This window comes from Phoenix dactylifera, chromosome 6 (genome assembly GCF_009389715.1).
Source record: "Phoenix dactylifera cultivar Barhee BC4 chromosome 6, palm_55x_up_171113_PBpolish2nd_filt_p, whole genome shotgun sequence".
Taxonomy (NCBI): Eukaryota; Viridiplantae; Streptophyta; class Magnoliopsida; order Arecales; family Arecaceae; genus Phoenix; species Phoenix dactylifera.
Window position 1 is genome coordinate 8,820,848 of NC_052397.1, and position 25,708 is coordinate 8,846,555.

General features: G+C 36.6%; 1 protein-coding gene across 1 annotated transcript; it reads right to left on the reverse strand.

Moving 5' to 3' along the window:
* Nucleotides 1-2,075: 2,075 nt before the first annotated feature.
* Nucleotides 2,076-20,756, reverse strand: LOC103697508 (lysM domain-containing GPI-anchored protein 1-like). The gene is made up of 5 exons (XM_008779380.3): nucleotides 19,915-20,756; nucleotides 2,976-3,093; nucleotides 2,715-2,876; nucleotides 2,608-2,639; nucleotides 2,076-2,493 (listed from the first exon to the last, which is right to left on the reverse strand). The coding sequence occupies exons 1-5, from the start codon at nucleotides 20,573-20,575 to the stop codon at nucleotides 2,228-2,230; spliced, it is 1,239 nt and encodes a 412-aa protein (XP_008777602.2). The 5' UTR covers nucleotides 20,576-20,756; the 3' UTR covers nucleotides 2,076-2,227.
* Nucleotides 20,757-25,708: the final 4,952 nt, after the last annotated feature.

Below are 25,708 nucleotides of genomic sequence, written 5' to 3' on the forward strand. Positions count from 1 at the left end.
AACTAGGTTCTTTAACTCAGACTTCTACTTATCACATACACAGTATGGATCAATTGGGTCGTTATGTGGTCAGCGCCATTTAAAGGCTTTACACTTAATACCTTATTTTTTTATGAAAATTTATTAGGGCTAGCTCAAACCCCTAGTCACGACCTATACGACAATTCTCACATAGGTAAATCCTTCAAGAATATTTGTGACCTAAAATCCTGTAGATTTTATGTCTTGAACTCATAAAAAGTATAACTCAATCTTTCCAATATATAGTTTTGTCACTAATAAGAGCATTCATCATAGGGGTGGAAGGAGATATACTATGAAATATGTGCTCTAATACGATAACTCAACATTTCCAATATATATTTTTGTCACTAATAAGAGCACTCATCATAGGGATGGGAGAAGATATACTCTGAAAAATATGCTCTGACACGATTACTCAATCAGTTTCGTTTCTACCACATTGAACCTCCTTCATGGAATCTCTATTTACAGAGGTTGAATATCCAGTGTCGGTGACCAAATAGTGAGCTTAAGCCCCATCCCCGTCAATGAATCTAGGACTCCACTTCTAGACAAACCCTTGGTTAAATAACCTGCCAAGTTTTTCTTAAACTTGACAAATTTTAAAAAAATAGCATTACCTTTTTTGAGTTGTCTTACAAATTTATAACAAATCCATATATGTCGATTCATCTTTTTGTTAGTACTCTTTTGATTTGTAAGATTTTGAGTTAGATTCTAAATTTTGAAATAAATGCAATAAAGAGCAATAATATCAATATAATTAAATAATCATATAAAGAATGTAACAAGTAATGTAACTTTGTAATTTTTGTATATTTTTTTAAAACAGCAATATATATTTTGAGAACCTCTAATAAAATGCACAATTTTCAAAACAACAATAATTTCTGCATAGCTTTTAAAAATGCAATTTTCTGCACAAGTTTTAAAAGCACAAAACATTTTGCATAGAAATTGAAGATTGCAGAAAATATATTGCACACAATTTAATGTTGTCAAAAATCTGCACGGATTTTAAAACTGCAGTAATTTTTTATATAGATTTTTAATCTATAAAAAAAATTTGCACAAATTTCAAAGTTGCAGAAAATTCTATAAATATTTAAATCTGCAGAAAATTTTTGTATAGTTTTTGAAGTTGCAAAATATCTATTTGCACAATTTTTCAGAGCAATATGACTTTCTAAAAAAACATATTTTTGTAAAGAAAAAAAACTTTTACGACTTTCTAATTCTATACAAATTTAGTCCTATGCAATTAAACTAAATTTGATAATGATCAAATAGCAATTTCAAGTACAATCAAATTCACAGTTGAAAATATTTTACCTAAAAACTACTATATACTTATTTTATAAAAGTATTATAAAAAATAATTTACTAAAATAAAATCAAAAAATTGGAAAAAAACTTATCTAAATTAAGACGCATGATAAACACTACTCTAAGAACATAATTTACCTCCCACATGCATCTCTACAACAATCTCATTTCTAAAGTACAACCATCCGACTCAACCTAATCCTCCTCTAACGAGATCGATCACTATAGAGGCTTAAACTGATCAACCCCTTCATATACTCAGAAAAAAAAAAATCTCAATAAGAAAAAAAAATAAATTATTTTTTGACTAATCTCAAGAAAGCCTATTTATAGCCTATCCAAAAGATGCAATAGTTCACGTAATGTTTTGAAAACGCCATATATTTTTTGAAACTTACATTCTCTTTCAAGAAAATCACAACTCTTCTATAAAAAAAAATCTCACAAAATAATATTTTTAAATATTTAAAACAACTAAGAGATAAAAAAAATAAAATTTTTTAATTAAAACTCCAATAATTCTGTCACACGGCAAATGTTTGACCGCCTGGACATGGATGGGTTGTTCCATGGAATCCCTGTTTATGGGTTTGTTCTTCCTTTTGCAAAAAGTAGTTCTTGTCTTCTGGGATGATGCATTTTGACAACTCCCCTGGACAAAAAGGTTCCTGGCTCCTCCCGGCCTTGGTATCATAACTATTCATTAGCACAAGGATTACAGCATAAGCATGTTAATGATTTCCTGATCAGCTCATGCAAACGAAGTCTAATAATAAAGGTCAAATACAACAAACAAGCCCAACAGGAAGAAAGTCAATCCAGCTAGAATGAAACTCAACAGTTCAGTACACATTTGATCAAAAAATTGCATCACCATTTACAGAAGGAAGTTGTGAACCTGACAAAAAATAAAAACTACTAGAATGTGCTTCAAGGGTTTAACGGTAGGAGCCTCCGACATACTCCCAGAAGGACCATTGGCAGGAGATCCACCAGGAAGTGTGAAAGTACCAGGCACTGAAGATTTTGGTGTCGTCAGAGCACCACCAGGTTGTGATTGCACTGGTGATGGTGATGGAGCAAGAAATGCATTATGGATCAGTGCTGATGGTGGTAGTATGATTGGAGGAAACTGATGTTGCCCTGAATCAGTTCATAGGGATTTAAATGTCAACAATTTGTATAATCCACACTTGATGGAGATTTATGTGCAATTGGGAAACACCAAAATTGAAATTAGTTAGAGGCAAAACTTACCTGGGCATCGAGGCTGAAGAGACGTAGTTAGCCTGCAAGATAAACTCAGAACCTCAACAGCTTGTTTCATTGAATGCAAAAGGAGAAACAATTCCAGTAGCTCTTACATTGTCATAATGGTTCCATTCACAAAGCCACCATAAGAACAAGAAGTGACATTGCAACCAGCACTAGTGGGTTGGGCAGTAACATTTCCAAGCATCAGATTGCTGTTTCTACACTGCATGCTCGAACATGACACTGCCAATGAAGCTGGTGTGCAGTACAAACTGCAATAAAATTTAGAGCCTTACACGTTGAAGAAGAAAACAATTGAAAACAATATAAGAAGAAATAAAACATGTATAGTAAAGAAAGTCATTGATTACTTGAGATTTCCTGGTCCGCAACTGCATTGGACACAGTGACTAGCAGTGATTGCATAACTCCCATTTGCCACAACCAAGCCAAAATCTGATGCATACCTCGGGAACATTGAAGCACATGCTATAGCAAGAAGAAAAGCACGACTCATACCATTAATGACAGAAGACTAAACTTTGAATAAACAACCTAGTAACAAAGCAACTAACTGGTCCTTGAACACACCCAAAGCCAGATTAAAGATAAAACTACAGAACCAGCAGAAATAGGATATAAACAAAAGCCAAAATAACCTAGTAGTTAGGTCAAACAGTAATCCATTGTTATGAACATGTATTATGTGATACTTTATACTACTGGTTAAAGTTCATCCACAATAATTTTCCAGAATTAAACTTTACTAAGATACATCATTACCTGAGAAAATGTCACTAACTCGTATGGTAAACTAAGTGTCCGATTAAAGTTTTAACATACACATTAACTAAGAAGATGGGGAGGATGAGCTACATACATGATGAGTCAAAATTCCATTGTTTGATGCGAATGGGTCTTTGGATGTGGTCAAGCAATTAATAATGACCGGACAAAGTAGTCAATCTAGTCTGTGCTGCTAGTGAGGCAAGGCTTATCATCATGGATCATGGAACCAGTCAATTCGAGGTGTGCCGAACCGAACCGGTCAGTTACCAACATGGTTCAACCATCCCTTTCGGTTCGGCACTTAAGAAAAGGCTTGATCGCCCTCTTCACCTTCATTCACCCCTTCCGCTGTGTCAAAACTCTAACTGAAGCCCCTCTGTCCCTAACTGGTCAATGACAATGCCATGCGACCTAAGTCGCTATCTCTCCCTTTCTCTCTTGATGGACCCAAGCCCCTCTCTTGGCTTCTTCATCTCCCTCCCTTTCTCTTGCCCTCTCCTCTCTCTCTCATCGGATCCAAGCGGACTGAGCCCCTTTGTATCTTGGCCTATCTCTTCGGTTAGAAGTATGCCCTAGAAGTCAATTTAGCAGACGCATTATATTCGTTCTAAGGCATGAAATTTATACTTGATCTTTTTATTAATTAATAAAATTGGGCATTTTGTTCATTCATGTTATTATGTGTCCATGAATCGTCCTAAGAATTAATAAGATAATAACACATTCTCAAGAGTTGAGAATTTAAGACATGTGTCATTAGGTAGTTAATTTTTAAACTGCTCCTGATCGATGGATCATCACGAAAGATGGTGATCGATCCGAGGAGATTAGTGCACAGATCACTTATCTAGATGAACAAGTCTTAAGTCCACAGTGTGGAGATACTGGAGTGATTGTGCAAGTACTTGTTAGAAAACAAGGGTACTGAGCTTGACTAAAGCAAGAAGTCACTTGGATGTCTATCCACTCGTCAGTGACTTACTTGATGCTGCAGTTATATGACTAATACTTAGACCTGCGATGTCTCACGGTAAAGTTGTAGTTTGACGAGCGCATAAACATGGGCCCTAAGGGTTCTTGTAGTGCAGATTGGCCGTAGTAGGTTCGCTGTCGGATTAGGATTGCATCTAAATGGGATCCATCGACCTTGATAGATTAAGAATGATCCTATGTAATTTATGAGACTAAATTCGAAAGACCTTGGCCAGGACAGTTCTAGAAAAAGAGTTTTTCAATCTCGAACTTGAGTCAAATAAAGTTGACATAAGACAGACGATGGGATTTGACGAGTTATCCATAACCTCCATTATACCGGGATCCACGATAAAGGTACTGTATCATACGCTAACTACACCTAGAGATTCATCCATTCAGTTCTGCTGGGTTGCCACTATATGCTGCTAGGTGTTACTAGTGAATTGTGAGACTCGAAGGCATTCACTTGGTGATCAGTGAACCCTAAGAGAAGAGTTGAAATTGTTTCAACCCATTGAAAAAAGTTTCAATGATATTATGATAGAGATCATAATATATCTCACTACCAGACAGAATAGAACCTACATGATCACACACATTAGAAGTTTTGATCGTTCCGACAGTTGGATTGCGATTTAGGATCACAATTGATCTTGATTGTCAATTTGATTGACAATTGGTTTAACCCACTAAGAGTTAGTAAGTTAAAGAAGAAGAATTTGCAATTGGATTGCAATTTAATTGATTCAATTGGACCTGATTAAATTAGGCTTAACCTTATTGGATAAGGATGAAAAAGTCTAATCGATTAGAACTCCTTATTAAATAAGGAACTTAATTCATGAAGTCCAATTTGGATCCTAATTGGATTAGGATTCACATGAATCAAATTGGAGGAATTAAGTAACGTGCATTAATCAAGGAGTGATTTATCAACTCTACTACGCCGGAAATTTGCCCACTGTGTCCAGCCGAGACAAATTAACGCCGGAAAAACCTTAGCAACTCTACTACAGTGAAAGACCTCTAGACTTAATATTAGCTAACCTGGTCTTAGTGATTCCAACTTTAAGCTATTCATAGGAGGTAATCGATCAATTGGCCAGGTAAGCAGGTGGAAGGCTCCCCTTACTCAGAAAGTAAGGTTCTAATTAAGTAACCACCTTTAATGCTTTCCTAGACACCAATTAGATCAATTAATCAAATATGGCTAGCTCAATGTATCGTTCGTCCTCGACTGATTGAAGAGGTTTTAGGTCTCGATTAGGGTTTACATCTTATGTAAATATGAAACTCCTTTCATATGCTGTGTTTACATCTTATGTAAATGACATATTTGTTTAGGTTTACACCCTATGTAAATATGAAACCCTTTCATATGTTATGTATTTACATCTTATATAAATGACATATTAGTTTAGGTTTACATCTTATGTAAATGACCTAACCTATTTGGATTTTTATTTACATCTCATGTAAAGATTGCTTAACATATATATACATCTCATGTATACATTAATTTTCTTTTAAGCATAATCCTAAACAAAATTATCCTTTAATTGTCATAGATCCATGATTTGATCATATCTTTATGCATCTCATGCATATATCAATTTCCTTTTAAGCATAGGCATAAAAGGAAAATTATCTTTTTATAATCATGAATCTTTGATTTAATCTTATCACATGCATCTTATGCATATAATTTCAGATCTGAAAGTTCTAATTAAAGCATGCTATCAACTGAAATTCTGATCATGCAAGACATGTTTTAATTATTGCAATCTCATTGTTAATTAAAAACATGCAAGATCGGAAAGAAAATAAAAATCTACATGCTGAAATCTGAAATTTCAGCACGCAGAAATTTCAGCAAGCATGTCTTAAATTCAGATCTAATTTAATCCTAATCAAGCCTATCAATTTTAATCTTAATCCCTTAAACGCGGCTCTGATACCACTGTCGGGTTGCCCCCGCACGCGTTGCGACGATTGCAGCGGAAAGACGCGCGAGGTTTGTTCATCTTATGAACGTCCTAGGGAACGTAGATTTTAAAAATTTTCTAAAATTCTCTAACTCATATTTATGAAATCTAAAGGGAAGATTAAAATTAAAGACTAGATTAATTTTTAGATCTACTACAATTCTTAATTGTAAAGGATTTATAAAGATCTAATCTTTATTTTTGAGCGGGTAGAACGTCACCGCTATCTGATGATCATTTGATTTTGGTTCGCTTGAAGCCGCACAAGCATTCGGCCTCTACAGATATCCACACGAGGTACGGATCGCTCCAAGATCTCACCGGGGTGCTAGCTCCCTTGCAGAGATCATCTTTGATAGCTAATTTCCTCTTTCTTCAATCAACCCTTTGACTGCTTTAAGAGGGAGGAAGAAGAAAAGGGCGCAACTCTTCTTTCTTGCTCACGCCTGGAAGGAGGAAGGGGGTGGGCGGCTGATTCTAGAGAATTTCCAATGCTTCTAATGCCTCACGCCTGGCCCCTTTTTATAAGCATCTCATGCCCATTCAAATAAGAAATAATCTCAATGATAAATCACTCCTTGATTGATCCCTTCAAAGTCTACCACATCCTTTACTTAATTCTATCACGCCCTACTTAAAAGGGATTGGAGAGAATCTAAGGGCTTAGCTTATGCTGTGTGGCAATCCGCGTGAAAGAGGAGCGGATGCCCTCCATGTGCCATGCAGGACCAAAGTAAGAAAGGAGGGGGACGCCCCCCTCCTTTCTCTAGGCGTGTGACAAGAAGGGGCAGACATCCCTCCTTTTCCCCCCTGTGTGGCCCGCATGAAGGATGGGACAATCCCATCCTTTCATGCTCAAATTTCCTAATCCAAATTAGGAAATATTTGGTCCCTCTTGATCAATTGAATTCTAATCCAATTAGAACCCAATGTGTCCTCCAATTTGATTCATGTGAATCCTAATCCAATTAGGATCCAAATTGGACTTCATAAATTAAGTTTCTTATCTAATAAGGAGTTCTAATTGATTATACTTTTCCATCCTTATCCAATAAGGTTAAGTCTAATTTAATTAGGTCCAATTGAATCAATTAAATTGCAATCCAATTGCAAATCCTTCTTCTTTAACCCACTAACTCTTAGTGGGTTAAACCAATTGTCAATCAAATTGACCATCAAGATCAATTGTGATTCTAAATCGCAATCCAACCGTCGGAATGATCAAAACCTCTAATGTGTGTGACCCCGTAAATTCTATTCTATCTGATAGTGAGATATATTATTATCTCTATCAAATATCATTGAAACTTCTTTCAATGGGTTGAAACAATTTCAACTCTTTTCTTAGGGTTCACTGATCACCAAATGAATGCCTTCGAGTCTCACAATCCACTAGTGACACCTAGCAGCATATAGTGGCAACCCAGCAGAATGAAATTGATGAACCTTTAGGTGCAGTTAGCGTATGATACAATACCTCTATCGTGGATCCCGACATGACGGAGGTTATAGATAACTCGTCAAATCCCATCGTCTGTCTTGTGTCAAATTTATTTGACTCAACTTCGAGATTGGAACTCTTTTTTCCAGAACTGCCCTGGCCAAGATCTTCCGAACTTAGTCTCATAAATTACATAAAATTACTCTTAATCTATCAAGGTCGATAGATCCCATCTAGATGCAACCCTAATACGACAGCGAACCTACTGCGGCCAATCTGCACCACAAGGACCCTTAGGGCCCATGTTTATGTGCTCGTCAAAATACAGCTACCTCACCGTGATTAGTTGAGGCATCGCAGGTCTAAGTACTAGTCATACAACTACAGCATCAAGTCACTGACGAGTGGATAGACATCGAAGTGACTTCTTGCTTTGGTCACGCTCAGTATCCTTGTTCTCTAACAAGTACTTGCACAATCACTCCAGTGTCTCCAGACTATGGACTTAAAACTCGTCCATCTAGATAAGTGATCTGTGCACTGATCTCATCGGATCGATCACCGTCCTTCGTGGTGATCCATCGATCAGGAGCAGTTCAGGAATTAACTACCTAATGACATATCTTAAATTCTCAACTCTTGAGAATATATGTTATTATCTTATTAATTCCTAAGACGATTCATGGACACATAATAACATGAATGATCAAAATGCCCAATTTTATTAATTAATAAAAAGGTCAAGTACAAATTTCATGTCCCAGAACAATTATAATATGTCTGCCAATTGGCTTCTAGGGCATACTTCTAACAATTATAGCATAGATCTATCATATTAAGTAAAAGTTGATTTTGGGCACTTTACCAAATATAATAAAATGCTTAAAAATCTTGAAAAAAATAGATTTAGATGATAACACAAAAATTATAATGATGGATTTACAAAAAATCCTTAAAAACAAAGAAAAAAGTGAGTTAAGATAGCTGGGATGACAGGAGTAGATTTGAAAGACCAATAGTCAGAGAAGGCAAAAATTATTAACAAATAAATGACCAGAGAAGAAAATCTAGATGAATGGGGAAGGCAATTAGCACACAAAGAATGGAGTATTGGGAATAAAGACTGCAAAGGCTAGAGCAACCAGCATATATCTTGATGCTGGATTTAATATACAAAAATATAATGATGGATTTAATAAAAGCCAATAGATTTGAAATGACTAGAGAAGAAATTCAAGATGAATGAGAAAAGGCCATGACATGCAAAGAAATCGAGCACCAGGAATGAAGACTAAAAAGGGTAGACTAACAAGCATATATCTTGAGATAGGATGATGAAAACACAACAATAGTAACCGTAATTAGGGAACTCAAACTCTATTTGCCATAGCGATTTAACTTGCAAAGAAATGGAAGACTATTCTAGAAATGAAGCTGCTAGGACTAGAAAAGAACAAGAAGCTAGTAAGGCTACAGAAGAAACAGAAAAAAGACCAAAATGTAATCCTCTAGGATGTTGATGGAAAAGAACAGGATATAAGAATTATAGATCCAAAAGAACAAAGAAGATTCTTTTACAAGTCAGCAAATAGACTATAAGTCCCACCAAAATCAGAAATTAAACCATAAGCATTAAATTTATGTAGAGTACATTTACGCCTAAATTGTAAGAAACATGCAGCATGTGATAGATGCTTGAGCACAAGCTAATGACCTAGTGACAAAATATCCTAGTGATTGGGATAAAGAAACAACTTTCAGTATCTCAAAGGAACGTTAAGATTCAAATCCCGTGTGATGGAGCCATCCCAGATTTTTTGTGGAACCGGATGTGCCATGTCCCACCACTTGGCAGGTGGATATCCTGTCCCATCCCGGTCTCCATCCCATCTTGTCCCATTTAGATACTTGGGACTGTGCCTTGCCCCAACACTCATGAAGGTGGGATGCCCTGCAGTCCAACTAGGACTCAAATCCTTGTTAACAGGAAATGCTCAAAGTTTCTGGGTTTAAATAAATATAGTATAAGCCAAAAGAATAGATAAGCAAAAAAAATTAGAAGTTGCACCTTAGTTTGTAAATGAGTTTAAAAGAGAATTCTTAGGAGGAGAAGGTAAAAAAAAAAAGACCTTGACTACCTTGACTGGAATAAAGTATATAGAATTTGTCTAAATTATGTGCATGCAATGCGTTATTTTGATAATTTTGTGTGAATTTCAAGATTATTACTAACAACCTAAGGAAAAAAAATCCATGATTAGATGTAGATTATTTTCTCCCCGTTGATATCTGCCCACCTATGATATAATTTCTCCATGTTCCCATTTCCCCAAATATATTGGATCCGCCTGTTCATGAGCATTTGATGTCCAAAGCATTTAAGGATTCATGATTTATTCATGGATAGGCACAAATTTTTCGAATTATTCACAAGCCAATCACAAACTAATATATATTCACAAAATTATTCGGCTGGCTTTGATATCACAATTTATGCATGAATATTTAAAAATTAATGAACACTGCAACTATGCCTTTTATAAGTCAAATTTGCATCCTTTGATTATAGTTTTTCTATAATTATTGTATGGTTGTGTAAGAATATGACATGTTCGCCACTAGGGTTGTAAATGGGTCAAATTCGGGTCGAATCCATGCTGTATTCGCACCAGAACTTGATCAAAAAAAAAAAAATCATGTTTGGATTCGGATTCAGATCCATCAAAATGAGTAAGACCCTTGCTTCCAAACTCGACTAATATTCAAACTCGAGTTTATATTGAAGTGTTTAAGTTCAATTTAGCATATGATTTTAGTGGGCCAACCAGCCAATGGTTAGCAATTTCCAAAGTTGAAAGGCCTCATCCTAATGGTCCTCTATATATGGTGAACTGGCTGCAGATTAGATGGCAAAGGAGCATGATACGGGGAAGTGAATGACTGAATTTGTAAAATAGTTTGATAACTTTTGAAACGGATTTCAATCTATATTTATTTTTAGTTTAATTAAAATATAATCAAAATCTAAACATCGGCTGGAATTTTGGAACTATGCGAGAGTTAGGAGAGCATGCATGAAAAAGGCGTAGCTCCAAACATGAAAAGGAATTAACACAAGTCATGTAGCCATTTCTCTTTATATTCCTATATTTATATGTACTATATATAGTTTGTGTATATGTGTCCAAATTATTGGGTTTACATGTTTGAATATTGCTACATCAAAGTTCAAGCCAATAAGAAATGCGATCCTATATAGAGAATTCAACTTCGACCTCATAAAATTATCAAAAACTTGATTTGGATTCACACCTGATTATTATAGAATAATCAGGTCACTTTATTGAGTTATTGGGAACATTTAAACCCCCTATTTGCTACACATCTCATTTTGTGAAACATGTACCAACTAGGTTTAAAGACTCTTCGTTTTGATACCTCACTCCTTGCACTTTAAGTTTCCAAATCACCTAATATAGATTGATTGTGCAGTTTCAACTTTTATCTCCCTTTGCACATCTAATATGTCATTTTTTTTTTGTCGATCACTTCGTAACTCACTTTTCATCGCATAACCTTCATCCTCCATTCCCTTTTGAGCCTTAATCTCTTGCCCCTAACTCACATATTTTAATAGTGGTCTATTAGCCTTACAGAACTTCCAGCTATTTACTTTGCACCCTTTTTTTCATGCCTTGATTAAGGCTTGTGTTCCATGAAACAGCTTTGAATAGTATTAGCATCATCATCCAGTCTAGACGTTATGTTTAACCTCAAGGCTTTACTTACTAGTTCATCCTATTCATGGAGTTCATTGATGCTTAAATTTCATTTTCTTTTCCCTTTCTTTTTTAACCATTCATCACTTTTTTACCTTCCTCAAATACAATCTCGACCTGGGACACTATCCACCATTATAATACTAGTCACTATTTTGGCACAAAAGTTGATCTGATCAAGAAGGAGGAAGTTTCATCCTCCTGCTCAACTCAAATATTTAGAATGGAATAATAAAGAATAGGAGAATTGGCGAAAGTAAGGTCTAGTTCCCCTTTCTTTCATTAAAGATTAATGAAATCAAGTTTATAAAGCTTCTATTTTAACTAGTGAGATTCATCCTCACACAATGGATTCCTAATCTAGTTTAACGAGATTACAGTTTTTCCAAAATAGCCAGCACTAGTGAAAATAATTATAAAAAAGCTATACTCCTATTGGAGCTTGATCATGATTTCTACATCAACTTTATCTTAATTCTTCCTAGATTGAGAGAGATGCTGGATCAAAGCATTTCCAAGAAGAGAATTGTACTTTGATTGGCCTATTTCAAGGCCCAAACAACGTCACCGGTGTATCTGTCAAACACCTTTAGGGTGGGCCCATCTTCATGGTACTAGATAGTTTCATTTTGGTACCTGGCCCACTCAAGACGAACATTGGATGAGAAAATTATGACCTTTGAATGTTAAGGTACGCAATCAGATCCTAGATGTGGCAAATCTTGCTGCCAGATCTTGTCCATACCTACTCCTATAGCCAAAATGGTTCCCAACAGGTCTGCTGATTCGTCTTAGAATAGATGTTCATGGAACAAATTTTATTATATTTCATTATTATGTACAGCTATAATTAAACTTCATTAAAGGAAAATAATAAGCAATGAAAGTGAAATACAGCACGTTGTCTACAAAGTAGAATACATTATCATAGTGATGATATCACATTCTACTTCGTGAATGAAAAGGTCAATCAATGACCACAATAAGCATTACGAATGCCACTATAACATTTGTAATGCACATATATGCTTGCCACATTACATGGTTGTTACATAATTTATACTATCAATACTATCATCTTAAGTTTACCGAATTATGTTTCTACAACATCACCTCATCACACCAAACCCTATTAGTCAGCAATTTTGTTAGCTCCAGCAACTTCAAATTGACATCTCCCATCACGATCCACATTGGTTAGTAATTATACATATGGAAGGCTCTCATTCCAATGATTCTCGATGACTAAGAAGTTCTAGTACTCATGCTCCCTATAGAGGATGGAGCCACCTGCAATAGTGTTTATTTGGTAGCTTTTTCCAATAAGTATCATTTCAGCTACAAATCCTACTCCTTGTTGGTTTTCGTTTATTCCATCTTAACTACCTGCATTGTCATCAATGACCAAACCTTCCTATAATCAATATTTAGTCGTTTTGGGATGTTGCTATACTAGTGCTTTCTCATCCATGGTCACATCCTAGCTATCATCTTGGCCCACACCTTGGACATTCCTTATTGACTTGTAGATATACTACTGATTCAATGCTGCTTCCACACTTCTTTTTTCACCTGAAAAGTCCTAGCTCTTCCTACACCATCCACAGATTATCTATTTATTAGATTTTCTGTTGTACTTTTGACAAAGCTATGGTGTATAATCCACTTTAGGTTCAAGGGAGAGATATGGAGAGGAGGTGAAAAGTATCCATATGCATTACAACATTTATATGTTGAATATAAGGCTGCAAATGGGTTGGGTTGGCCCGTGACCCAACCCAACCCGACCCGCTTAGACCCGACCCGACCCGTGCGGCCAAGTCGGGTCCTAAAATTGGACCTATTCCATTTTCCAGGTCGAGTCTGGGTTTAGTGAATTCAGACCCGACTTGAATCCGATTCATTTGAAATTTGGATCATTTGCGATTTTCAATCCTACGACCCGCCTCGACCTGAATCTTTAAAATTATTTGGGCTCGTGGGCTGTAGTCCGCGGGGGTGCAAACAAGTTCTGTTATGGCCCGGCCCAAGCTCTATATTCCTGTGAAAATTAAAATCGCGCTCAGGCCTCAGAGAGTCAGAGGGCCCATGATAAAGCGAAAACAGTCATCTTGGGCATCCTGTGAAAATTGAAATCGCGCTCATGACACATCACCAGGATGAACCAATTCTGACACCTTTTCAATTCTAGACCCATCAATTCCTTGTGGAAAGACTTTAGAAGTTAAGATAACTGTTTTCATAATTTTCAGTTATGACTGGCCCACGGCTAACCATCAAATAGTTGTCAGAATGTTTGATATTCACAACTAGTGGATAAAGGAAAGAGCCCCTTCAAATTCATATAACATGATGTACAATCAACAGGAAATTTTGCAGATGTCTAAATACAGTATGTGTTGGTTAATTATCGTAGATGTATTTATCGCGGGAACCATGATCAAGTGTCTTACTTGCTGACTTATCACTGTTAAATGGGCGGGTGCTGGTAAAATATGCAGTTGAAGAAACAAAGATATTTCCTTGTCACCTTGTTCTTCAGATTTACCAACGCTAAATGATTTTCTGTTCCACCAGAGACAAGCTCATAGCCTTTCTCAACCAAGCACTACAAGAACATATCACTTCCCTAGTTAGATATAAGCTTGAAAGATAATTAAATTGCATTCTCAATATGAACTCTGACAGTTAAGCAAATGTCATGCGCATGAAAAAAAAATCCTTTCTAGATATAAGTCAAGGTTGTTGTCAAATTTAGTTCTGAACTTAAATTTATCAAGCGAAACATCCCTAGCATGAATGACAGCCAAGCTATCATGAGTCACATGCAGGAACCATGACAATTAACTAAAGTTCTAGAGGTGAAAACTTGAAATGAAGGTTAGAAATTAATGAAAAATGGCAGCTATACCTGAGAAAATTTTGCACAATTATTTTCACAGGATAATCTTAACTGAATTCAAACCCAACAAGGACCCAAACCTTTTGGATTACGTCCGGGTTATACATGGACCCGACCCGACCCGAATGACCCATTGGGTCAAAAATTATAGCCGTGGACCCGAACCGACCCAATCTGATCTTCTATTGGGTTGGGTCTGAGTCCAAAATTAGGACCCAAACAAGAAACTGGGTTGGGTTGGAGTCACTCATGACCCAATCCAACCCGACCCATTTGCACCCTTAGTTGAATATGATGTCTAAGGTTTGGCTAAACCACCCCAAACTGTCTGATTTAGGGTGTACCAACCTATACCGATCGGCTACTGAGTCAGTTCAGGTTGTTAGCTCAGTAAAAGCCTCGAGCCAGCCTGAATCGACCCGAACCGAGCAAAACTACCCAGTTCCACTCAGTTCAGGGTAGTTCAAGGCCTGTATCGTCCCAATAAGTGGTGGGGAGGCCTTTTTTCCCTCCTTTCCTTTTTTCGATTTTCAAGGAGAAGAGAAGAAAGGTGTAATTTTGTGTCAAAGGGTCAAAAAAATGAAAGAGAAAGACATGAGATAACATAAATCAAACAATCTATGACACAGTTTGAAAAAAAATAGTCGTGACAACAAATATACCTTTAATAGGAATGACTAATCAAATATTCAAAAAAACTAAATACTTGGGATAAATCATGATTGTCATGGTTTACACTTCTCCTAAATAATGATCATATAGAGATCCCCATTTTCTACAGTCCAAGATAAACTTGTACCATATATATGAGTTCTTCATGTCAACCAGAAGATTCCATAGGTCTTTGGAGTCACTGAAATCTAAACAGTGCTAATTCAGAGTTTTTGATGTAAGATAAAGTTCAAATTATTCCTCACTGTCAGTCCAATACAACTATTAATCAATAAGGTCTGCTCAGCCGGTAAAGTACTTGAAATTCCAAATACCATTGCCAACCAAAAGCAAACAAGTAAATGGACAACAATGACCAGAAAAAAAACAATGATATTGCACGAACCCCGAACTCCAATTTATCCAATTAATTTCTTCCTAAATCTATTGATGACAGCATTCCAATTAAACCTCTTAAGACTATAACCTTTTCTTCTGCTGGAAGCTCTTAAAGTCTATCATCTGTCACCTGTAAGACAATATTACAAGTGAAGAAATGCTATTATTTCATCACAAGGAAAGATCAACTTCCCAAACTTACTCATATCCAGAACATGATTTATTTTGGGGTATGGTAGCAGCTTAATGTAAACCAAAGATAAAAAAGCTCTAGGTTAGACAATTATTCCACAGTTATTTTCCCGCCCCCACTCCCAAAAAAAAAAAGCATAAGTTATGCTGAGAAAATACTTATTTAACTGTAGCGACTCATGATTATCCATTCTAAAGTAGTAGGCTATTTATTACAACTAGCTTATAATAATTTTGACAATTATAAATAGGGAAGAAAACATAGAATTACCCTATTGTAAACTTAAATTAGAAGAAAAGAAACAAATAAGAGATCATGTAACATGAGGGGAAAGGAAAAACAGCAATCTTCAGGTTGAATTCTGAAAGGAACCATGAACTTTGCTAGTCAGATAAAAGAACAACTACTTCACACTATCATTTCTCACTAAAGTTACATTCAAAAACCACAAGAAGTATGTTTCCCTGATGATTTAAGGATATAATTGATAAACATGTCTAGTTAAGAACTAATAACGATAATCACCCCTTGCTAAAACATGCACTCATCTTTGTAACATCTCTCCAATCATGCTTTTAGGTCCAGATTACGTATTTCTTGTGGAAATTTTGCATACTCCATCTAGAAGATTAATCTTGCAGGGCTGCTTCATGAGACTTTCTCCCCCCTCTTTTTTACAAAACTATGTGTGTCCATTCACCATCTTGCATTTGTCAGCTCCAACAAGAGTTTTCTAGAAAGCCATGGCTTCGGCTTTTTCCAGACAACCAAAATCAAAGAATACCAAGAGGAACTTTCCAAGCAACGAATCATTCCCATACCACTGCATATTATCGTTTGTCTTATTTTCACTTCTCTAAAGTTCTTGAAAGATCCTCTACCTCACTATCAAAAGAAAATTTGTTGACGAAGGCCAAGAATCAGTATTGTCCTAAGTCATATTGAACTGTATGTCTTTTCTTTAACAAACCATATCTCTTTTCTCTCTACCATTTACAGCTAAGTTCAAATCCTATTCGACCACCAATCTTCCTTTACTTGTTTTTCGATTAAGAGGGACACCAATCAAGAAGAGAAAGAAAAAAGAAGATTCTTTTGTAATGCAACTCACTTTAAAACTTAGTGTTCCAATACACATCAACAAAAAAACTGTAGTGTTAACCTCACTCGATTCTTCTCAAATGATTAAATTTTGGATCTCAATTAAATAAATCCATATCTCTTTTCTCTAAAAGGGATATAATTGTATAATTTTTGGGTCTGTTGGGATGACAGATTACGTTATCTGGAGATATGATCCCCTTCTCTTTAAGGTGTGTTTGAATGCCAGAAGATCTCACTGGTCCAATAAGATCTTCCCAGCCTACAGATCTTCTGAAAAATAAGATGAAAGTGCAGCAGCTTAGAGACATGGGACTCTGACTTATCCTTAGATTTCAGAGATAGGTAATCAATTTTGAAAGGTGATTTATCCTATCCTACAAACCAGAGATTAGTTGTGTCCACATGAAGCTCATCTGCTTAAATTGCTCCACCTTCCTTCCCATTTCCCATCGCAACCATTAGAAGAAAACCCTGCCAGCAAGATCTCAACAGTCCCGGCATCCAAACAGGTAAAATTTCTTGTAAAGTACCAACGGGATTGTATGTGGCAGTATGCATCGGAATCTAGTAATTGCATATAATTAATTCAGTTGGAAAGCTGATTTTCCTTACAATTTAGGGATAATGGAATCTATGGTCCCTTCCATCCTTAAACTACTTTAACTTCTCTTCTTTCCCAGGTTTTCTCGAAAAGAGGCAATCTTAATACTAGACATGATCCTCCAGCATCCAAACGGACCCTTATATTCACTCATAACCCATTTCCATTGAAACATTTATTCACAATCAAATCGCCAAGGAAATTAGATTTTTCTATTCACATTCAAAGCAGAATTCCAGTAGCACAATTTCTTCAAATTATTTTCTACTGGCAGCAGTAACTTATATAAAACAGGCTTAGAGCAATATCCTTGATGTATCCCTCAACATGAGGCACCTAGAATCAAAATAACAATGGTTGGGAATCTGTCTATTTAATTGAACCATTGATGGTCAGAGATGGTCAAGGAATGATTCTTCACCATTTTAATCATTGAATATCGTCAAGTGTTCATAGTCAACATTTGAGTTTTTGGTTTTCTTTTAAAAGATTAACTGTAGTATAAACCTAGGCAATCTAAAACTGACACTCCAGGTACCACACCCAATCCCTATGTAACTAGTTTCTTGTATCAAATCCCTAAGTCAAATGCCAATGTTTGGTCTGAAGAGTATGTAGGCTTGTTCTGGAAATATAATTATTAGAGAAGGTTTCCTCTTAACGATTCTATAATCTTGGCCCCAAAGCAATTCTACTATAGGCCCCACAGGTTCCAAGAAAATCAAAATTTGAAGCTTAGATCCCTTTATAGTGCTTACAGCTTTCCAAAATGAGTTCACAGACTTGGCCTCTTGTATGCAACCAGCACAGGCTCCATCTTGGTGTAAGATAGAAAGGGAAGAATCTAGGCGCATACGTTCAAAATCTACGCATGAATAAGTGCAATCCTCACACCAGAAAAACCCAGCCTGATCTGATTAATGCTGCCCAATTTAAAGACCACTAGCTGGGCCTAGAATCTAAAGCAAGAAGGTTCATATCAGATCAATCCAACACAATCTACCCTTCACAGGAATCATCTGCTGGATTAACTTTACAATAGTGGCCAAAGGCAGTTCTGATCCCCTTGTCCAAAGCTGGCCTGAACTCATCCCCCACAAGCCACTTAGCCTCTATTACTTCTTATAGCTCGATTATCAACAGCCTAAAGAGATATCAATACTTAGGACCCTACACAAGTCAACTTGTGTCCAATACATCCACTGTAGCCTAACAAGCACCATATTCCCAAGTACAAACCTTATACAAGACTTCAACTTGGATTCTACTTTTTCCCAGTCTTTGTTAATTCAAATCTTAGCAATATCATACAAGTAACCATGAATTCTAATAATATAAGGGACCTACAACTTAGAAAGACATCTCTCATATACCACATTTTGTATGAGAAATGCAATTTTCCTCCCTTCAGGTGGTGAAATTTTGCTCTCAATCCTGGAGTAGATTCTTCATCAACAACCATGGTGGATTTCACAGGAAATCAACATGGACTTGGTGGATTCCAAAGCAAATGTGCAACTTTCAAGAGACTCAGTGGATCCCAATAATCTTTGGTAGTGAACCTACCATAGTCCCTTAATTGAACTTACCTTAGTTATAATAGTTTAACTTTGTTGCCAGTTATTCTACTTTGTTACCCTGATCTCACAAGAAGAATCCACATCCAACCCCCAACAACAAAGCTTGTAAAGAAAGGCAACACCAACTTCTTTCTAGTGTTGATTAAGAATTCATGCAAAAAAGATATACATGATCTGATGCATGAAGTATAAAACATCATAATTATGATTTCAACACATAAATTCACATCTAGTTTTTGGACATTTTACTGTCCAATGTTCTGAAGACGGAAATAAGCTCTTTTAGCTAAAGCACAATATAGATTGCTAAATTTTTACCCGTCATGGTGATCAATACCTCTTTAACATCAAGAGAACTATAGAAATCTTAATCTATTATTTCAAGTGATGTGGTATTACTGGCATGTTCTTTTCAAAGTTTGAGTAACCACATGCCTCCATGATCCCTTTAATTAGATAGCGCCTAAGTGCAAGATTCGGAAAATTACTAATTTATAAGCAAAAATCCTGAGATATTTGGACCAACTCCAACTCCCACTCCCATAATCATTTAAGCTGGAAGTTCCCTCCCAATAAGATTTGCAAAATGAAATTTTCCACATTGAACAGGCACAAGAAAGTATTCCTCTTCCACAGGCCACGTGTCAGTAGTAGACTATGCACTGTTCTAAAGCATTAATTGAATTCCAAGCAAGCCTATAAACATTTTGGCAAAAAAGTGGAAACAACACCTCGGACCACACTATACCTTAATTGAAACTAGCAGCATTGAAGACATTGTAAGCTTCTATAGGAACTAGCACTTCTAAATCACAATCCTGCCTCATAGAAGCAGCATCATTATCCGCAAGAACCAGTTAAAGCTACATACTCCTAGCAATGATGGTGTTTTTTTGTTTTTTAATTTCTACCTGGCAACGGAATGGCGATTATATCACCAGGCCTGATCGCAGGGTTTCCCATAGCATTGACATTCATGATATCGGTGACCGTCGTCGAGTAGTGGGCGGCAATGGCAGTCACAGTGTCACCAGCCTTGACAACATACGAGAGGTAGATGGCAGGGAGGTTGTTGTCGGTGGAGTTGAAGCAGGTGCAGGGAAGGGGGATGAGGAGAGACTGGCCGATGTCGAGGGCAGACGGGTCGGAGATGCTGTTGGCCTCACGGATCTGGTCGGGCGAGGCAAGGCCGGCGAAAATGGAGGTGGCGATGGAGGTGAGGGTGTCGGCAGGGCGGGTCTTGTAGCGGGTGGAGATGGATTTGCGGATGCCGTCGGAGCAGGAGCAGAGGGTGGGGATGCGGAGGAAGAGACCGGCGGGGAGGATGTGGTTCTCGACATCGGGTACAGAGATGTCGATGGCGTTGGTTGTGAGGACCGCGATGGGGTCGGCCTGGAAGAGGGCGGCCACCTCGGAGACCTTGAGGTCAGCGTAGAGGGTGTAGCCGAGGAGAGCTGGGCAGGAGTCGGAGCCGGTGCATGGCTCGATGGTGGACTTGGGAACGGAGAGAAGTGGGAGCGAAAGGAGGTGAAGGACTAAAAGGAGGAGAAGGAAGAAGGGAGGCCTCTCCATTGGGGATCACCAAGTAGGAATGGAGAGAGGAGGGTTAGGGTTTTGGGTGGGTTAGTTTGGGGTTGGAGTTTGGCTTTTGCTACACTCTCTTTAGACTCTGGATTCTCTGCTTCGCAGTTTGTGCCAGAGAAAAGGGAAGTGGGGGAGAGGGAGGAGAGAGAGAGCGAGGAGGGAAGAGAGTTTAGCGAGAGGAAAGTGGGACCGAGAGAGAGTCCGTGGACAGACGAGTCAGAGGATGTTTTTGGCGACGGGTGTATCTTTCGCACGGAAGAATGGTTAACCTTCCTTCGCGCGAAATCACCGTTGGATCATCAGCTGCCTGCTTTGAGAGCTGCACCAAAAAGGAAAGATGGAATAAAAACTGCCCTGCGATCTGTTCGGTGGGTGATCCAACGGTGATTGCGCGCGAAGGGAGGTTAATCATTGTTTCCTGGTAAATATACAACCTCGTCCATTTTTTGTGTTTTTTGATAGATGACTCTGCATTGTTTTGATTTGAGTACGAGCATCCGAGAGTGAAGATCGGTGGGCGGGTGTAAATGTTAGAAATATGGGAGCATGCGTATCGGACTGGATCCTGTGAGAGGGGCCGGCGGGTTTTATATGGAGTGGCCGGGGAGTGGAGTCCAGCGTTTCGGCAGCTAGATTTTGCAGCCAGTCATTTGCTGGCACGAGTCCAACAGGCGCGGACGGGAACGCTGCTTGCGGTTTTCGAGCATGCAAGGGGATTGGGAGCCTGTGGAGGCGGAAGAGGGGTTTTTTTTCGGTAGAAAGAGGAGATCTAGCTTGATTACAAGTAAAAAGTATTGCAGAGAGTAGATTACAGCACATATGGCTAAGAACTAAAAAAACACCAAAGACGGAAAATACAGCCCTAAAACTCAAAAAGTATAACCGCCCCACCCAAGGTTTGACAATAACAGTCATTATAAATGTTGAATTTCAGGTCGCAAGCCGAAAGTTGCGGCAATCACCACACACTTATAGAAAACTTTTTTCATGAGCTTGCAAGGCATTCCAACATGATATTATAGATATGCAGCAAAAACAGTTTAACTAATAATATACAATTTTTATTTCTTTAATTAACTCAACTTATAATGTCTCATAATTCTAACATTAGTCTAAAGTAATACATCAATTTAAATAAACTTTAATCTAAAATAACTTGTGCCACAGTTCTTCTAGTCACTCTCCAATATTGAAAAATCCTAGTAGGCTAGTTTTTTGAATATGTAAAAAAATAAAAAATCGTATAATGAGCTAGACAGCCCAATAAGCAATGAACACTTTAGCTAGATAAATCAAGCAATAAAATAATAATAGTATACTAAAATTAAGCATGTAAAAATGCATCGATTCAAAGACAAATCGATATGCTATCCATTCACTTCAAATTTTGAATCTTGTTAATAAATCAATTATCTTTTAAATTATCAAGTTTATCTCGACAAACCATAAGCTATGACCACATTTATACTCTGTAGCTAGGCTAGAATATAAGCTCATCAAGGTGCCAACGTATAACTTCCATTGGCAGGATATCGATATACCAATGTATAATCCCCACTAGCAGTGTATCGATGTGCCAATATATAACTACCACTAGCAGGATGTCGATATGCCAACGTATAACCCTCGCTGGCAGGGTGGTGATATGTCAGCAAATAACCTCTACTAGTAAAGTATCAATATACCAGCGAATAACCCCCACTAGCAGAGTATCGATATACCAATGAATAAGGTATCGATATATAGCTTGGCTGCGAGTTCAAATCTATTTTAAAGCAAAATTTGTTTTCTCATATTCAGTATTCCAAATCATAAGATAAATAAATTTATATGACATCAAAATAAATCGATCATAATCCATATCAAAATTAATACATTCAATTAAGAATCATATGATGTTCTAGAAAAAGGCACATATAATAATAAAACACTGAGCATCCAACTTCATAATCAAGAATAATTCAATTAAGAAATATCTACTAATTTGCTGATAGATCTAAAAAAGAGTTATATCACTTGACAAAGACATGAAGGACCTCACTTCTAGGTCATTAGAACTTTTGTACATGGATTTGTTTAGGCGAACTAGAACCATAAGTATAGGTGGCAAATGCTTTGGATTTGTTATCATTGATGATTTTTGAAAATTCACATGGGTTTTATTCCTAGCACATAAAGATGAAGTATTTCTTATATTTTCAAAGCTATACAAAAGAATTTCAAATGTAAAAGGTTTATAACTTAAAATCAGAAGTGACCATGGAACCAAGTTTGAAAATCAAGATTTTGAAATATTTTGTAATAAAAATGAAATTGAACATAATTTTTCTGCACCTAGGATACCTCAACAAAATAGGATGATAGAAAAAAATAGAACTCTTGAAGAAATGGTTAGAACCATGCTATGTGAGAGCCATCGCTTTAAGATATTTTTGGGATGAGGCAATTAACACAGTATGTTGCATTCTAAACAAAGTTTTCAATCAGATCTATATTAAATAATATATTATATAAACTTTGGAAAGATAGAAAACCTAACATTGAATATTTTCATATTTTCAGTTGTAAATATTTTATTCTCAATAATGAAAAAGATAGATTGAAAAATTTTGATGCCAAATCTGATGAAACCATCTTTCTTGGATTTTCATCTTCTAGCAAGGTAGATAAAGTATTCAACAAAGATCTTTAGTAGTAGAAGAGTCTTTACATATTGTATTTGTTGAGACTAATGATCTTTCATCTAGGAAGAAAGAACTTTTTGATGATAATGCAGATTCAGTTGACGAAGAATGAAGGACCTCACTTTGAGGGACATATCTACTACAAGATGTAATGGACCATGAAGAAAATGATGGAGAATGAAAATAAAGATAATCAAGAGGAGCAAAAATCTGCCAACAACACAATCTCAAGGTAGACATTGATTACCTAGAGAATGGAGATACGTTCATAACACTAAAGAAACTTATCATTGCAATCCTTCATGTAGGGGAAGAAACTAAATCCTCTATTAGAGATGCAAGTAATCACTTAGCTTTTGTATCTCAAATTGAACCCAAAACTATACAAGAAGTTAAACAAGATCATAATTGGATAAATGCCTATGCAAAGGAAGAATCTAAATCAATTTTTTAAAAAGAGATAGTCATTTTGGTATGCCTTGGTAACATAGAACCCCGAAGACCTTACCTGACCAAATTAGACAACAAAATGGATATAAGAAATAAATTGGTTAAAGAATAGAAATGCTTACTAGAAACCAAAGCCGTAGATTAGTTGCTTCAAGAATATAAACCAATAAGAAGGGTATTCATTTCTATGATGCAAACTTTACTCCTATTTCCTAGACTAGAAGCTATTAGACTGTTACTTGCCTTTTTGTTTGCTATATGGACTTTAAATTATTTCAAATGGATGTTAAGAAATGAATTGTCTAAATGGATATATAGTAGAAGAAGTTTATGTAGAACAACTACTAGCTTGAAGATTATAAATTTTCAAATTATGTTATCAAACTAAATAAACTTTATATGGTTTAAGCAAGAACCTAGAGTTGTTATGAAAGATAGAGAAATTTATGATAGAAAACAAATTTTTAGAAGAAAATATAGATAAAACTCTCTTCATAAAAAGAACATGATTATATTTTAATTGTTATAATATATATCCAATGACATCATTTTTGGGGCAATTAATGAAACTTTATATCAAGATTTTGCTAAGCTTATGCAGAAAGAGTTTGAGCATGAGCATGATGAGTGAACTCATATTTTATCTCAGACTCCAAATCAAGTAGACTAAAGAAAGGACCTCCATCAATCAAAGCAAGTATACAAAAGAGATTTTGAAAAAATTTGGCATGAGAAGCCAAGCACATTGGGATCCCAATGTGAAACAAATGGACTAGGCGCGGTCTACTTGATTGGCCCAGCCACATTTGGGCCACTGCACGTGCGACACATGTGAGGGAAATGGGAGGAAGACTTCGGCCATAGTTTTGTTCCTCCCCCGATCACGATGGAGATCGGAAGTTCATCATGATCTATAGATTGATTGGATAATGCCAAGGGCAGCTAATTAAGATCCCTTCCCATCTCCTTCGAGTTAACCCAAGTTTTAGAAGAACAGTCTCATGAGTCGACTCCCACAGAGAAAGATACAACAATTTTTAGAAGGAATAGTTCATTAGTCGACTCCAGTAGTTCCATGAGTCGACTCCCACAGAGAAAGAGAAAAACCACATTTTTAGAGGAATAGTAGACGAGTCGACTCCAAGCTGTTCGCAATTCGACTCCCGCAGTAAAGACAGAAACCCATCTCTGAAGATCTGAGCTCAAGTCGACTCCTTAGCAAGTTTGAGTGCACTACCACTTGAAGAACTCCTTGGACTCTTGATGACCCATGAGCTCACAATGAAGCAACACATAGAGGAAGATGTCAAAATAAAAAAAACCATCACTTTAAAAGCTGCTACTCAAAAGAAGAATGAGGACAGCAGTGACAGTGAGGAAGATGATGATGATATGGCTCTTCTAGCAAGAAAATTCAAGAAATTCATGAAGAGAAAAATCACTTCAAGAGGAAACCCATAGTTAGAGGAGAATCAGAAAAAGAAAAAGAAAAGGAGAGAGAACCCATCATATGTTGAGTGTAAGAAACCCGGACACATTAAGCCCGAAGTGTCCTCTTTTAAAAAAAGTGTTCAAGAAGAAGAAGAAGGCATTTGTGGCAATATAGAGCGATAGTAAGGAGACATCATCTAAAGATGAACTCAAAAAAAGGCCAACATTTTCTCATGGCACACGATAACGAGGTAAATTTTGAACTTCTTTAAACTTTACTTTTGAAGAATTGTTATGATGCTTTCTATGAATTAATCAATGATTATAGAAAACTTGGAATGAAAAATAAAGAACTAAAAGCAGTAAAATCAAACTCTTATTGATCAATCTGAAAATCTTAGTAAGGAAAGAAAATGTTTGTTGATGAAACTCAAAGCTAAAATCTGAAAATTAGACCTCAGCAAAACAAAAGAAGACTTGAAAATGAAAATCAAAACTAAAGAAAGAAGTAGAAAATAACCTTCAGTAGATAAGTTCACATGTAGTTCAAAAAAAT

Coding starts and splice junctions, on each gene's coding strand:
- LOC103697508 (XM_008779380.3), bottom strand. CDS start 20,575: ATGGAGAGGCCTCCCTTCTTCCTTCTCCTCCTTTTAGTCCTTCACCTC. Junction 3,094..19,914: donor AATCGCCATTCCGTTGCCAG/GTAGAAATTAAA, acceptor TTCTTGCTATAG/CATGTGCTTCAATGTTCCCG. Junction 2,494..2,607: donor TCTTCAGCCTCGATGCCCAG/GTAAGTTTTGCC, acceptor GAACTGATTCAG/GGCAACATCAGTTTCCTCCA.